The following is a 15,727-nucleotide window of genomic DNA, read 5'->3' as shown; positions in this document are numbered from 1 at the left end:
GTAATAAAGGTCTTATCGTCACATCTTAATATCATGTTCATTTCATTCAGTCTCAGACAGACTCAACTTTTCACAGGACTTTTCGTAACCCTAAAAAACTAGCGTATTATTGTTAATTAAGCTGAAAGGAAAGCTGAAGAGATGAAAACCTTAAAAGGATATTTATTTGTTTCCTTTTAAAACTCCCAATAAACAGTGCCTTAAGGAGAAAATACACCAAGGAATATGCAACAAATAAATAAATACTCATACATTACATACATGCGTTTAAAAATAGTCCCCAACGTTTAACTTTATCTTGAACTTTATGTTCATGTTATGTCAAATGAGAAGTATAGTGTTTAGGGTAGTTAGGGTCTCACTAGCCTAGCTTAGCACAAAGACTGGAAGTTAGCCTGAATCTGTGTCAGTTGAAGTGTTTGTAATCTCAAGAAAGCAGATTACAGGATAGAACCACTACATAGCAGTTCATCCACAGGTAAGTGCAGTCGTAAAACCGCTTCTAAATATTTGTTTGCATGCTGTTGAGATGTGAAATGAGCTGTTTCCCCCTGCTTTGAGTTTTTTTGGCGAGTGCACAGAGATCTTCCTCTGCTCGGCCGGTTCCATCGGTGCTGGTTTAACTCTGTTTGCTTCTAATGCGTCTCATCTTTGGCCGAGAGGGAACTGCAATAGAAACGCACGGAAAATCAACAAGGAAAAAGGCCGATAGCGGGCCGGAATCGTCCCTGATAACAAAATAAAAGCCTCCCCTGTTCTCACCCTTCTGGAGCAGAGCGAGCCGCTCCGGCAGGCACAGACGTTGGGTCGGACGCATCGGCCGCCTGGAGGACACGTCTGCTCACAGACAGCTGGGGGGGGGGGACACAAAAGCACAAACGCACAGTCAGCGAGACAGGGGGGGAGGACGGGGTTCTCTGAGGATGTTTTTCGCTGGAGGACACTCACGGATCTGACACAGCATGCCGTGCCAGCCCGGCGCGCAGTGGCAGGCGCCGGCTCCCACGCACTCCCCCCCGTTGGCGCACTTCTGCAGGCAGCTGGCTGCGAAGCGACACGAGGCCTCGACACGTTAGAGCGAGTCACACAAGCCGCACGCAGCGCGGGTGTCTAACGAGGACGGCCCTGCAGTCAGCTGTCTGTCAGCAGACTGGACTCGCTCTTCTTTGCTTTGAGTTTTACAGTAAAACGATCACTGTGTAAATAGCATGACGCAAACCTTCTGTGACTACAGCGGCTCATGTTTTCATTATGAGTAGAACTCATGTGTGGCTGGATAGCTTGCGGTCAACCTCGTGCTCAAACGGGAGCTAACAAGTTAGACCTGGAGGAGGAGCGTGAATGTAAAAACAAAAAAACCTCACGTTTATCACAACTCTTTCCTCGCCAACCCGACGGACAATCGCACACGTCCGGGCCGACGCAGCGGCCTCCGTTCACACACGGCGGCTCACACACACCTGCAGGGAGAGGGAGGGAGAACAGCGTCACAGGGGGGGGGGGGCGAGTTCAGCTCGTCCACAAGAAGAGACGCAGGGAGATGGAGGAGGTCAAGTAAGACGCGGATCGGACGATTAGGAAGAGCACCCACTGATCTGGCATCGCCTCCCGGTGTATCCCTGCAGACAGGAGCACGCGCTGGACCGGAGGCACACGCCGCCGTTCTTGCAGGGGGGGCTGCAGACCCCTGGAGGAGGAAGAGGAGGAAAAGTGCGGGATCAGAACTCCTGTCAGAGTAACCCCCGCCAGGACCTGTTCGTCAAGGGCTGCGGTCCTACCGCTCTGACACCGCACGCCGTAGAACCCGCGAGGACACTCGCAGACGTCCGGCCGGGCGCACGACCCCCCGTTGAGGCACACGGGAGAGCAGAGCGCTGGGAGAGTAGGAGGGGGAGGCGACAAGGGCAGGTGAGGACACGCAGACACTAACAATAAGACGCACTCACGTCCACGCACCCACCTGTCTCACAGGACGGTCCGCTCCAGCCCGACGGACACGCGCACTCGTCTGGAGACGCGCAGCGGCCCCCGTTGTGACAGTGACGGCTGCACACCACTAGGACGGAGACGAGACGCGTCACTTGACGAGGACAAAAAGACCCCTTTTGGTTCTTCTATAAGCAAAGAAAAACTCACTTGTCTCACATCGAGGTCCCACAAACCCATAAGGACAGGAACAGGTCTGCGGCCCAACACAGGAGCCCCCGTTCTCACATGGGGACCTGCACAGAGCTGCAGACATGCATCTTAATCAGCTATGTCATTTCTTATAACTCAACCATGTGACGGCTGTAGTTCTCACTCCATAAAGCTTCACGACAAATAAAAGTGAGGCTCCTCCTCCGTGATATTACAGTAAAATGCATGGCTGTTAATAGACATGTTTACTAGTCTGTAGCTGGATTAAAGTACTGTTTCCTGAAGGGACCCTGGTGGAAGCAGTACCCCTTCGGCCCACCAGGGGCCGACACAAAATGAAAGATCCTTGTCTAAAAGAAGGTGAGCTTTACCTTCCTGACAGGTCTCTCCGTGAAACCCTGTGGGGCAGCGACACACACCTGGAGCCACGCAGACCCCCCCGTTAGCACAGTCCGGCTCACAGATGGCTGAGGACATGTGACACAATGTAAGGAACATGAGGTAATGGATGTAAGAACCCATAAACCGCTGAAATAACCTCTGTGCACCTGTGTGACAGTCGGATCCGCTGTAGCCGGTTTTGCAGCGGCACGTGTTGGGCGCGGCACACTCCATGTTCCTGCCGCACACATGCCTGCAAACGGCTGGATAGAAAGACAGATGTTGAGCCTAGAGGTTTTTTTTTTTTTTGACCATCATTGAACGAGATACGGAGGCGTACCTCTGCATGCTCGTCCGTCTCCAGTGTACCCGACGGGACACCGCCCACAGCGGTAACCCCGGCCCGGGGCCGGTTCACAGGGGACACCGGGGAAACATGGCCGCTCCGCGCAGGTCACTACCCGTTTGTCCGCCGTGGTGCCGCTCCTCACCGCTGCCTGGGGGGAGGTGGCTCTTTGCAGTGGGGGGCTGAAGGTCAACGGCGGGACCCTCTCCGGTTCTTCAAATCCCACCTCGCCGCTGTCTCCGTCTGCGGAGAACTCGGGCAGCGAGAACGACAGAGCGGCGAGGGCCGCGGTGAGAGGAATGGCTGTTCTCGGGGGGGTCCTTGGTATGCCGTGGGTGGAGGCTGGGAGGTGGTGCTTGGGCTGGGTGGATAGGCGAGCAGCAGGTGGTGTTACCTCCAATGCTGGCTCAGACTGCTGGGATATGATTACAGAATAAGGGCCGTTCACGCCGCTTTAGGACGACACACGTTGCAGAAGGGGTTGACTCACCTTGGAGACCCCCCCTCGGGGAACCACCGGACGCCTGGAGACGGTGGCGGTAGCTCCGCCGTACGCCCTGAGCTCGGTGCTGAGGCGGATGGTGGCGGTCTTTGCACCCATGGAGGTTCTGGGGACGTCTCTGGCCACCTCCCTCCTCCCCGTCCCGCCACCCCTCCCTGAAGGGAGAACCGGGTGCAGCGCGTTGTCCCGGTTGGCTCTGGTGACGGCCCAGGACAGATGTTTGATGCCGTGCCTGCTGGGCAAGTTGGGCAGGTGGAGCTGAGAGATGGTGCTGCTGCTGCCGTGCGGCGATCGGATGGTCCACTGCTGAGGAAGGTAGTTGGACGCTGGAGAGGACGGCAGGGTTCAGGAAATCGGAGAATCAAAGCACCAAAAGGTCTCTACCTACTTCCAATTGTTCATCTACTGCAATAAATTACATTCCTTCCAACCAAGAAAAACCCATAAATCCTTGGGGAAACAGAGAAAATCACTGAGAGATGTTTTCATCTGGATCTGTTTCAGTCATATATGTTGACATGCATTCATGCATTCTTTTATTTTTAGGACTGCAGGCCTGTTTGTTGCTGCTGAACGAGTCCTGAAGGACCTCACCTTCTTTGGCATTCTTCATGCACACCCGTCCATTGCCGTAGAGACCAGGCGGACATCGGGCGCAGACGTGCCCCACATGCGGCGGTCTGCGGTTGATACATTGGACCCCGGGGAAGCAGGGCCTGCTGGCACACGTAGCCGACACATTCACAGCCAGAGCAGGCCCTGAGGGACGAGAAACTGCGGTCAACGGGTCCTCCTGGGCATCGCGAGAGTCCACTCCAAACCGCTAACATGCTGAACTGTCACACATTGCACGAGGCCGTACCTGAAGCTGGTCTGCCACTTCCTGCAGCAGTGTCGCTGACCCCGGAGGTGTTCTTCAAAGTGCCAGTGTTGGTCGTGGACGGGTTGACTTTGACTCCTGGGCTTCTTCCTGAAGCGTCTATCTTCATTTGCGGAGCGATCGGTGTACCTGCTGTGATGCTCCAGTAGGTTTCTGCCTTTGTGAGCGCTGGGTTCATCCACGGGCCGGTCCTAGTGTGGGACCGGTTCGGGACGGTCTTCCCTGGCTCAGCCCTCCTCTGCGGTGAGCTGCCACCTGAGGTCTCCTTTATTTCGGGAGGTTTCAGCAGAACATCTGGGGCCCGGTAGGCGGTTGTAGGAGGACTAGGTGTGGTTGTGACTGCTGTACGAAGACGAACACCGTTATTTTCGACTGCTCATAAACACTTTACCCGATGCTCTGGAATAACGTCTACACATTTTTTGTTTAAGATTACACGCTACATCATCACAAGACTTTTCTTGAGTCAAGTCCAGTTTGGTTTTCTCAGCCCACTTTGCAACCAGAGCATTTCAAAATGTCACTACTACGAGAGATGAGTTGACATCCATAAACATGCATGTACACACACACACACACACACACACATGAGTGTGGCAGCTGAGCTGGAAGCAGCGTTTCCATCACCTTCATCCGGACAAAGCAGCCATCTGGTTTCCATCCATCACGAGTACTTGATCACATCTTCACCGTGCTCTGATCCAGAGTGATTGCACAACAGCTTAAGCATTTGCAGGTACCGTAAAACGCCTGCGAGGCATTCTCTGTTCGCTCACGCTTACCTGTGCATACCGAACCATTTCCCAGCATGCCTTTTGGGCACAAGCCGCAGCCGTAGGAGCCGAAACTGTTGAGGCACCGGACCCCCGGGAAACACGGCTCGCCTTCACACTCGTCGACATCCTCCCGGCACGTGACACCTGGCACACCGCATGGACCTTTAATTTGTCTGCACACGTGCAATGTGTATTAAAAACAAAATTATGCCTCACCTTGCAACCCCGCAGGACAATCACAGCTGAACCCTCCGCCGGTGTCCGTGCAAGTGCCGGCCTCGCACGGCGCCGAACGACACGGGTCCGCACGCTCGTTGCACAGGTCGCCCCACCGGCCCTCCGGACACACGCACAGGTGCTTCCCACTGCCGGCCGGGAAAGAGACGTCCGTCACACAGGTACCTCCGTGCTGACACCCACAATTCACCACCTGGATCTACAGGGGGACAAGAGACACTGCTGAGGTATCTAATGATCAGTCAGTGTATCTAATAACTATAGTTACAAAGTCGTGAGCAAGGGGATTCTCTCCTGGCTAAATAGAGGTTAATTAAATATGTCATGTTTCTCCTTCTCCATCTCTACCTCCACAGCGAATGTGCTCTGGGCGTTGCACTCGTCTGACAGCGTGAAGCGAAAAGTCTGAGGCCCCTCCGTCTCGTGCAGCGACGGGACCCTCCAGATGAGGAGGCCTGCAGGCGAGAGGACGGCCCCCTTCGGCCCCTCCTCCAGCTGGAAGAGGAGAGCCGAGCCCTCGGGATCCGACGCCGCCAACTGGAAGACGAAGTTCTCCCCGGCGAATGTGCGCAGGTCGCCGTGAGGCCGGTGGAAGGCCGGCGGCTCGTTGACTGAGGAGAGAAGAAGGAGGATGTGGAGAAACAGACAAACAACTTTCCATTTCCTCTTTCTGCCTTGTAGCATCCACCTCCTGAGATCACTCCCTCCAGATGTTTAGAAGACCGGATCCTCAGAAACAGAAAACATAACGGTCACATGATAAGATTATTGCGAACATTGCGGGCCTTTATTATTATTATGGCCTTATGTTATTATGGTGAGATGAGTCCACCTGCATTCAACATAAATCCAAATCCTGGAGGCTGGATCTTGGACCGAGCGGTATTAGTATCATAATACAGCTGATGGGTTTGCTCAGTCAGGCTGTGTAGCCTTGGTGATCAACCATGTGATTTACACCCCTCCTCCCCAAACCTGTGGACAGGTGGGGGCATGCTGGGAAACCTTATGCTTCGCTTCTTTGAACTGCTAATGGGGACAAACTGTGAACAGAGTTGGGCGGTTACAACGGTAACCGTAAGATAAATACAGTTCTTTCCGTTGTTTGTCATTAGTATGAATCAGTGGGTCTGATGGTGTAGCAATAAGATTCTCACTGTTGTTCTTATTCAACTCAGGCAAAGAATACACATAAACAGGACAATCACATGACAATAATATGAAATGTACCGCTATTAAATAATAAAAGTAGCCTAGTTCTAGTATTGCCATATTTATGGACACATGTGTGTCCATAAATATGCCAATGTCGTTCGCCTCCAGGTTATTTATCTCTAGTCTAGGATTTATCTCTTTTTGACTTGTGATGAGAAGCTCAATAAGACGTTTGTACCTTGATTCACGGACCAGCTGAATTTGGAGGTCTCCGGGTCACAGAGGAGGCACGGGCTGCTCGGACTGGAGACTCCTTCTGCAAAACACATCCCGTCGATGTTACACGTCCTCTCCTGGCAGCCACACACAGAAGGTAGGACTGGTCATATTTACAATCTTTTAAAACACTGACATCAGTTTATTTGGTTTGAACTTTGTTGCTTTTGTGGTTTTTCTCTGGAGATGCCAGGTACAAGTTGTCTCCAGCAGCAGCAGCAGCCCCTCTGCAACTTTTTTTGGGCCGTGAGCCGGCTGCTGCGTGTTTGGAGGAAGGGAAACCACGCTGTCTCTGGTTTATTATTCAGAGCACGTAAACACATCGGTCTCCTAAAGTCTGGTACAAACTTTTCCTGTCTCGGATATTCCTTTGAAAGACTGCTTTCCCCCCTAAACAAGTCGGATGAAAGATCCGACTGGCGATTTGTTAGTTCTGAACATTTTTCCTGGCGGCTCGGAGGGAGATCCACGCAGTGAATGTGAAGAGCAAGTTACCTTTAGCTTACAGAGCCCTGAGCGTGACGCTTGGCACACCTGGCACACGCCATCGTAGATGGTCAATACCTTGGCCTGGCTGTGCTGGGAGCCGTCGTTTGTGACCTGCAATAGGAAACAGAGAGGAGCTGACACCGGGGAGGGGGCCGGCGGGGGGAGACAAACAGGCAGCAAACAGGAGGCGTTACCTGAATCTCCCAGCGTGCGTACGGTTTGTCGACCATCAGGAAGTCCTCCGTGTTGACGGCGGCGTTGCTCAGAGACGGCACGGCACAGTCCAGAGCCCTGGAGCTCAGGAAGGTGGCTTTGGTCCTCTGTTTCTCCCCCTCGACCCAAACTCCGTTCACGTGCTGTGGACGCAGATCGAACGCAGCTGAGAGGAGAGGTTTTTATTTGGGCGAAGCAGACCCGTTTGACCTCGCCTCTCCCCCTCACCTTCAGTCTGTTGGCGTGGCAGCTGAGGTCGGGGGTGTCGACGAAGCCGAGGCCAAAGACTCGGACGCTGCGGCAGCTGAAGGCTCGGATGTCGCACAATCCGCCGTTCTCCAGATCGGTGAGCTCGGCCGGCTGGCCTGTCGTAGGGGAGGGGTTATTGATCGATGATTGAGAGGACATACGCTCCCCACAGACATAACCTGATACTCACTGATGGCCAGGCTGCAGTCGTAGAAGCTGTGGGTGGGATAGCACTGGCACCCCCCCTCCGTGCACTCTCCGTTGCCGTTGCAGAAGTTGGGGCAGCGCAACGCTCTCACCACCTCCCCGGTCTTTCCCAGGGGGGCGGCCAATTCCAGGGCTCTATGGGTTCGGTTATCCAACAGCCTCCTCTCGCACTCGTTCTCCAGGTGGGCCAGCAGTGCCTCCTCCCAACCCAGGTCATCTTTGAGCTGCAAGTCCAGCATGCAGAGGTCCACCGCCTCCTCCAGGCGGCGTCCCAGCAGCCCCCGGCACACCGCACCGACAGTGGAGTCGGCCAATGCCGCCTGGCACACCTGGAGAGCTTTGGCCGAGGTCATGCCACTTGGCGTGGGCCACTGAGGCCGCACCTCGGGTCGGGCTTCCGCCGGGTGGTCCTCGGGGAAGAAGTAGGCAAAGCTTTCTAGATCCGCCCGGCTGAGGCCCCGAGCGGCAAAGACGGGCTGGAACTCAAAGGAGGCTGCTCGCCTCGGCCTGCCAGCAGAGAGCAAGAGATCCTCCCTGAGCTTGGCGTCCAGGTCAGCGTCTCCGTTGGGATTGTCGGTGTGAAACTGCTGTAGGGGACGGGCGTTGAAGGCGGACACATCCAGGATGCTCTCCTTTCTTGCCGGACTTTCCGTGTGTTCCGCTGTTGTGTCAATGGAAGGAAACACGGAGGTGTAATCCACGTCATCGCGTGCCACGCAGTCTGAGTGAGCGGACGGATTGTACAAGTTCCTCATCCCTGTGCTGGTGTGGTGAGAGGCGCTGTATCCCTGCCGGCACTGACAGAAGGGCCTCCTGACCTCTGGAGCCGCCCCGGAAAACGTCCTGTCAAACAAACTCTCCCCGGGAGCAATCCTAACAGAAAGAATCAGGAACATTTATTGTTGTTGCATGACATTGGACAGCAAAACCGATGAGACAACAAAAGCTCTGTGTAGAATCTACCCTTTCACCAAAGCTAAAGCTCTGCCCGTAACAGTCGCTTGTGTTGGTGCTGGACTGACCTCCAGGCCTCTATGAAGCGGTGCAAGTCCTCGGGGCCGTAGGAGCCCCCGTCGGAGCCGTGGAATTCGTTGCTGGCATTGCGGTCAAAGGTTCCGCAGAGACCTCGCGTGTTGCCGTAGTCGACGCTGGGCGCGCGTACGGAGAGGCTCATCCCCCAATCGCCGACATCGGCCCTAACGAAGGCCCCAGAGGGAAAGATCAACTAAGAGAAGGAAGACGCACATTAACGGAAGCTCCTCATGCAGGAAAAGAAGCAAACATTTAAACCCAAAGATCAGATTTATAAGAATGTCGTAATAAGAGTTAAAATCCATCATGTGGCTGAGAGAGTGATTTGACAAACAAGCCTGCAGCAGTGTCAAAATGTCAGGATACCTACGGTGACCTTGTTCCCCTGGTGGGACTCTAGCACCTTGACCCGGCTGCCGACCTCTCCCTCGCCCAGGTTCCTCAGGGTGAGCCGAGGCCTGCTCTCCTGCGGGCGCCCGTTGCACATGTCAAAGATTGCCACGTCGTTCCCTTCACGCACCGCCACACCGCAGGAGCAGGTGACGGCGTAGTGCCGGCTGCCGCAGTCCCACTGGCGAGAGTGAACCAGGAAGTCCCTGGCGAGGCTCCGGTAGAGCACGAAGGTGCCGGTTTGGTGGTTTTCGTATCGCCTGCGCAGAAAGACAATCCAGATGTTTCACTTGAAACGAGCGGACAGCCAATTCCAGAGGTGAGTTACCTGCCGTCCAGGGTGATGACATGTGGGTCGGTCAGAGAGTAGCAGATGGAAGTTGGAACGTCCTGGACCATGACCTGGGGGCGGAGGTAAGGAGAACAAAGATGATGGCGGGGGGGGGAGGTGGGGAGCGCGTCGCCCTTTGATGTTTTCACCCAACACAACAAACACAGATGGAAAAAAAAACCCTCCACCACTGGAACCTCCTCAGAGATGCCTCGGGCGTCCTCAAGGAGCCATTTGCATACCACAGCACCGTAAGAGCCACGCGGGAGCTTTTCCTACACGTTGCATGTCTCCAAATCGAATTTTCTAGATGATCTAGATGATAATTACATTTTGACTCCTCATTGTCAACTTACTCTCAGAGACATCGGGACGTAGGTTCTCCAGAGCCGTGGTGCGCCTGGTCCGGGCAGAACCCCGATCAGACTGTGGCGGTTCCCGTCCTGCGTGAAGTCTGTGACGGCGGTGACCAAGACCTCTGCCCGGCCACAGCCGCCTTCGCCGCAGGCGCCGGGCCGGAGCTCCACATGGCAGGTCGACAGGGCCACATTTGGGGCCTCGTGTTCGAGCCCGTCTGTGGGCGGGAGTCAGCGTTACCGGGACACGGCTGTCAACACGCCGCTCTGAGCGGGCTTTCGTGTGAGGGTGTACGGCGCGAGACGGAGCAGAGAGACGATTTTACATTTGCCGGATCCATGGGCAGCAATGTACTCATAAGTGTAGGAATAAGGCTCATCCTGAGGCCAACGTGAGCGCCGAACTAGATGTTTCTCCTGCGGCTCTGACCTGGGTCTTGGACGCTCAGCACCAGAAGGACTCCACAGTGGCGAGCGTGGCCGGTGCCGTGGCAGGGGATGGGCACCGTGCTGTGCACGGTCACCTCGTGCTCTTTGCTGTCCTCGGCTATGTGCAGCGAGTCGGGGGAGAACTGAGGAGAAATAATAAATAATGGTGAGTTGACCTGTCCGAACTGGTGAAGACTCAACACGAGGATGTTCACCTTCAGTCCGGCGTAGAAACCCTCGCTCTCTTTCGGAGGAGATCTGGTGTGGCTGGAGTTGGCTCTAAAAGTCGACACGCTACAGGAGAACTGCAAGAAAGACGTCACGGTTAATCCATGAGATAACAGGAGAAGTTGGAGATAAAAGCAACGCCACAAACATTTAGCTCACTCGCAAGGATCAAAAAGATCACTGAAGATGACCTTTGACCAAGCTCAGCTGTGACATCAACATGTGTTAAAGAAAGGCCGGCTGGACCAGCCCAGGCCTCTGCAGCACGTTCCCAACACAGCTGGACGAGGGTACGCTCATATACCTCCAGGAAATGAGATCCGTCACTGGCTTCAGAGGCCGTGCACCAGGCGTTCAATTAGAACAATTATCACGCACAACGCTCCCAACTGCATGTGACCCATCTGCTTCAGGCTGAGCCCAGGTCAGCATGATCCACTGCTTAAGTTCCCGGCTCTGCAGGGGTTGAACTCTCTCTCACACACACACACACACACACACATGCTCCCCAAACCCTCAGCGCAGTCTGGCAGGTATTACCGTCTCTCCGAGCCTGAAGTGGACGCCGTCCATCTCCACCAGAGAGAAGGGCTTTAGCGTGGATTCCTGCCTGATCTCGGCCTTCATGCTGTGGCCAATGTACCTGGCCCAGACCACCTGGAAGCCCAGAGGCTGGCTCCAGGGCGGCGGGACAAAGGAGCACCTCAGGTGGACACTGTGGCCGATGAGCTCCGGGATGATGAGGGGCCTGGACGGCAGGGACGGGACGGCGGCTGAAAAGACCCAAAACAACCCTGATGAGGATTCAAATGCAAAATTCTCCATGGATTAACAACAGCGTGTGCAACGCTCTCAGGCTGTCTCACCTTTGCATCGGCCGTTGACTTCTACCTCACCTGGGGGGCAGGGTCTGAGTCCCACATCTGGAGTAACTGAAACATCAGATCAGGTTGACTTCATTCTCATTGATAAGGTGCACAAACATCTGCCAGTCAATCGTTATTTGTTATTAATTTGTTTATCTTTGAAAAGAGGCGACTCTCCTAGGGTGGGGGGTCGGACCTTTGCAGCATGTTCACCTTTAGCGCAGTATCCCATGCAGCCCTGAGTGGGCTGCAGCCGGTAGACCAGGAACTCGCCGCAGTTCCTCACCGCGATGGGGATGCGGAAGAGGCAGCAGTCCTTGGTGCTGCCGTGGAAGAACTGCCAGGTGGCGCAGGCGGACAGCTGGCGGACCTCGCCGGGCCTCGGCAGGGGGGCGTCCTTCAGAGAGAGCCACACCGGGGCTTGTGTTCCACAGTGGTTCATCTGCGTTGGGGGCGTCGAATGGAAACAAACACTCATTACCTGCAGCGAGGGGGTCATTAAACCCTCCGCCTGAGCTGGAGGTGCTCATTAAAGCCACCTGCTGGGGGATGTTTGTGCAGGAAGGAGGGGGTCACACACGGGAGGGAGATGACAGAGCTCACCTGACATTTTTGCCGCCTTACCTCAACGCAGGTGGTGGGCATCTCGGCCGGCTGGTTGTTGATCCTGAACCGGTACCAGCCTGCGGGGAGCGAGTGGTCACAGATCAGGTCCTGGATGGCCGTGTCCTGGATCTCCGTGGAGTCAAAGGCCACGCTGCGATAGGGGTTACGCAAGGTCCGATGGCCCCCCGGGTAACACTCGGCGGCTGAGATGTGAGGAGAGCGGACGAGGGGGAATTAGTGTTAAAATAGTTCAATGTTGAACTCACTGTATTATTTATAATAATAAAGCTGGGTTGCACTAAAGTAAAAGTGACTTGTTAAGTCTTAATGTTGTATCTGCCCCCCGCTGTGTGCAGTCACTAAAGTAGCAAAAGGAGAGGGAATAAAACCACAAAAAGACACAAACGTCTCCAAAGATCTTCTGAACCCTTCAACATGAGGTCACAGTGACGGGAACAGACTCAAACATTCATGACAATGTTTCCTGTCAGTCGCATCGAGGAGACGAGCAGGAAGGACCACTTCCCCCCCGGGGGTCGTCTACATCGTTAAGAACAACAGACGTCCCTGTGAGGACCGCGCCTCAGTAAGCCCTGGGGGGTTGACGTGGGACTTGTCGTGTGTTTGGAGACCCCCAAAGCAGAGTTATTGCTGCTGGACCCCCGACCCAAACAAAGTGTTACAGGCCAGCCTTTATTAATGAATTCATTAATGATCAAAGCAGGGAGGACGACACTCGCCTGCAGTTTGGAGGGTCTGGAAGGTTTTTAGACGTAGATCCCAGCAAACCGCTCAACGCGAGACATGTTTGACGTACATGAAAGTTCATTAAACTTCACTTTGGATCTCAAATGTCTAGTGTTGTTGCAGCGAAGCTCCACCATGTGGATTTTACGAGCGGCCTCCCTCGGAGTTTACGAGCTCTGCGCGTTGGGACGAAGACATGTGCCAGATGGAGGACAGGGGGACGTGTTTACTGATCGAGAAGGCAGCTTTATGTTCTCGTCAAATAAAGGTCTTCTCATGTCGTTTCTACTGCACTTTGTCTTTAGTAGCCCTTGATTAACCAAGATCGGTGTGGTGGTTAATAATTAATAATAAAGAAAATTAAAACGTCGTCTTTCCTTTTAACAATTTCTGTTGAATTTACAAATCGACTCCAGAAGCCTCCCTGGTCATGAGCCAAAAAATAGGTTAAGGAACTTTTACAAACGTTTAGTGTCTTGCTCCATAAATGAAGTTACGTTTTTAGACGGACACTACGGGCTGCTTTGGACATCTGATGATTTCATGCAGCTGATCTACAGATGAAAAGTAGTTTGGTCTCTTCATGGCAGATGAACCGTTTGGAAATAAAAAGGGAGTTTATTTAAGGACATCGTTTGAGCCATGCAAAACGTTTTCGTTCCACTCACCTTGTTGCGCAAACGCTCCTAATTGCACGATCCAGAGCACCGCGATGCGTAAATACGCGGCGAACGGGCCAAATGCGCAGCAGTCCATGTCTGGTGGAGAGGAAGCAGCCGGCTTCAGTCGTCGGGTCCCATCGAGAGTTTGGAGAATCTGCCCCCCCCCCGCCCCCCTCTCTCCTGTGCGATGGCTGGAGGGTTTTTAATGTGCGGGGCGCTCGTCGGTGAAGTGCGGAGTTCCTGCGCAGAATGCGCAACAGGAGCAGAAGAGAGGGGGGAGCGTTCCGCTGCTCCCAGCCGCGTCATAGACACGTCACAAGGTTTAGAAAGGGAGACAACAGACCCTGCTTTAATGTTTTTACGTTAATGCACCGGGAGGACAAGTACAGGATGTGACACGTTCACATATCCCCAAACTGTTTATGGTATTCATGGCATTGTAACAACTACCCAGCATGTTCTAATGGAGGACGGGGGGCTGTCCTCCTCTCCCTCTCATCCAGCCCCGGGGTCATGACCTCTGCATGTGAGTGACGCCAGTGAGCATCATGTCCAGTAAGTGGAGGAGCACAGAGGAGACGCAGGTGTGCTGCGCTGCCTTTTCATTCTGCTCCCTCGGAGCCGTGAGAAAGTCTCGGCATGAAGAGCCACGTCGTCATCATCAGTCTCCGGAACACACTCAACATTCTCTGCCTCTTCCTTTGATGTTTCAGCCCTGAGAAACTACATGGAGGCGGGGCGGGGGCGGGGCGGGGGGGTCCAGCGCTTCCAGATGTCACACATCCTCCTTCACTGTGAGAAAAAGACAAGGGAAGCTACATTGCAAACCCCCCCCCCCCCCCCCCCCCCCCGTTGGAGTTTGCTGCCATCTTGTGTTTGATAATGTTACATCTTTCACAAAACTCTGGAAAGGCAGTTTATTCTTTCTCCAGGTAAATTACCAATAATCGGACAAAAAACACTTTGACAGAAGTCAAAAAATATTTGATAGTCTAAAAAATAAGAAAATATTAGAACAAAAAAAGGTTGATGTAGATTACAAAAAAAGGATGACATTTTGCTGGAAGATATATGTTGGAATTAAACTAATAGGGAGACATTTAATTTAAATTACATTATTACATTGTCATTGTTATTTAGCTGACGCTTTTATCCAAGGCGACTCAATAAACGCATTTCTTTTGTTGCCATTTAAACAAGATGTTTCTCCTTCAAAAGTAAAATTTCTATGATTATGTTTTTTTTATTGTAGTGTCTAAACAATTATAGAAAAGTTTGAACACATTTCACACAATTAGTCTTTAGAGTTAGCACGATGTTAGCTCATAACTGCCAAATCATGCTAGTTTTTAAAAACATTTTTCCAAAATGTATATTTCTGAAACACTTTTTTTCAGATCCAACGTTATTGTTCTCAGGGATGCACCACATCCTGAAATATATGCAAATCCTCACTATAAAGTCACTTATAAACTGGCACAACTCACCCCACTTTCCCCTACAATTTTTAACATTATCTAAATTATTTTTTCAATTTAAGTTTGGACCTTTGATTTCTTTCACTTTTTAAAAAGAGTGCTTTATTTATGCCTGCGGTAAAGGCATAAAGCATAAGGTATAGGCTAGTAACAGTGAAGCTAATTAAAAGAAGTCACCATTTGGTTATCTTGGAAGATATTTCCAACTCAAATCAATATTTTTTTAAATATAATGTGTAGTGACAGATTTTCTTGAGCCCCTCGGCAGGGTGGGGGAGAAGATCCTGTTCCTCACTGGCTCACACAGAGATTACAAGTCTTTTTGTTTTCTTTGGGTGAAGTTCCCGTTTTTTAGTTATATATTTCATAAAACACAACTCCATCTATATTTAGTTTGTGATCTCGCTGTGAATCCGGGAAGCGGTAAAAACCTTGCTTCATTACCCGCACTGATTGCACCTGTGCCCCCATGTGTAGACTGTGTCACACTGCCACCCGTGGCCAACCTGAGATTGGCTCCCAACGCCAAGTGGTACACAAACATCCTGAAGCTCCTATGTGTCTGTCAAATATATATATATATTGATATATATTGATATTGATATATCTACTTATATGAATATTGTTAAAAATCCTTTTAAGTTTTAGGTCCTTTTCTAACCATCTCATTCAAAAATAGTCACCAATACTTGGTGTCCCTGCTCCGTAAAGACAATGGATGACTAGAAAACGACTGACAGGTGAGTTATGAT

At 52.5% G+C, this 15,727-nt stretch overlaps 1 protein-coding gene across 4 annotated transcripts; it reads right to left on the bottom strand.

The window, feature by feature from the left end:
• Positions 1-146: 146 nt before the first annotated feature.
• Positions 147-13,831, bottom strand: LOC120825713 (von Willebrand factor D and EGF domain-containing protein). Of its 4 annotated transcripts, none has more exons than XM_040187500.2 (33): positions 13,504-13,831; positions 12,107-12,291; positions 11,696-11,924; positions 11,483-11,548; positions 11,157-11,389; positions 10,604-10,693; positions 10,390-10,531; positions 9,960-10,177; positions 9,601-9,674; positions 9,253-9,532; positions 8,873-9,075; positions 7,834-8,723; positions 7,623-7,759; positions 7,376-7,537; positions 7,188-7,292; positions 6,655-6,769; positions 5,610-5,872; positions 5,241-5,460; positions 5,031-5,168; positions 4,231-4,590; positions 3,963-4,127; positions 3,357-3,694; positions 2,861-3,281; positions 2,688-2,783; positions 2,511-2,606; positions 2,137-2,232; positions 1,961-2,056; positions 1,779-1,874; positions 1,592-1,687; positions 1,365-1,460; positions 949-1,044; positions 763-851; positions 147-666 (listed from the first exon to the last, which is right to left on the bottom strand). In XM_040187500.2, the coding sequence occupies exons 1-33, from the start codon at positions 13,589-13,591 to the stop codon at positions 646-648; spliced, it is 6,000 nt and encodes a 1,999-aa protein (XP_040043434.2). In that variant the 5' UTR covers positions 13,592-13,831; the 3' UTR covers positions 147-645. The 4 variants fall into 4 exon arrangements, with proteins under 4 accessions (XP_040043434.2, XP_040043443.2, XP_077958812.1 ...); XM_040187509.2 differs by having other exon boundaries at positions 2,861-3,278; XM_078102686.1 differs by having other exon boundaries at positions 2,861-3,227.
• Between the last annotated feature and the right edge of the window lie 1,896 nt (positions 13,832-15,727).

This window comes from Gasterosteus aculeatus, chromosome 1, assembly GCF_964276395.1.
Source record: "Gasterosteus aculeatus chromosome 1, fGasAcu3.hap1.1, whole genome shotgun sequence".
Classification (NCBI taxonomy): Eukaryota; Metazoa; Chordata; class Actinopteri; order Perciformes; family Gasterosteidae; genus Gasterosteus; species Gasterosteus aculeatus.
This window is presented reverse-complemented; position numbering and strand designations above follow the sequence as displayed.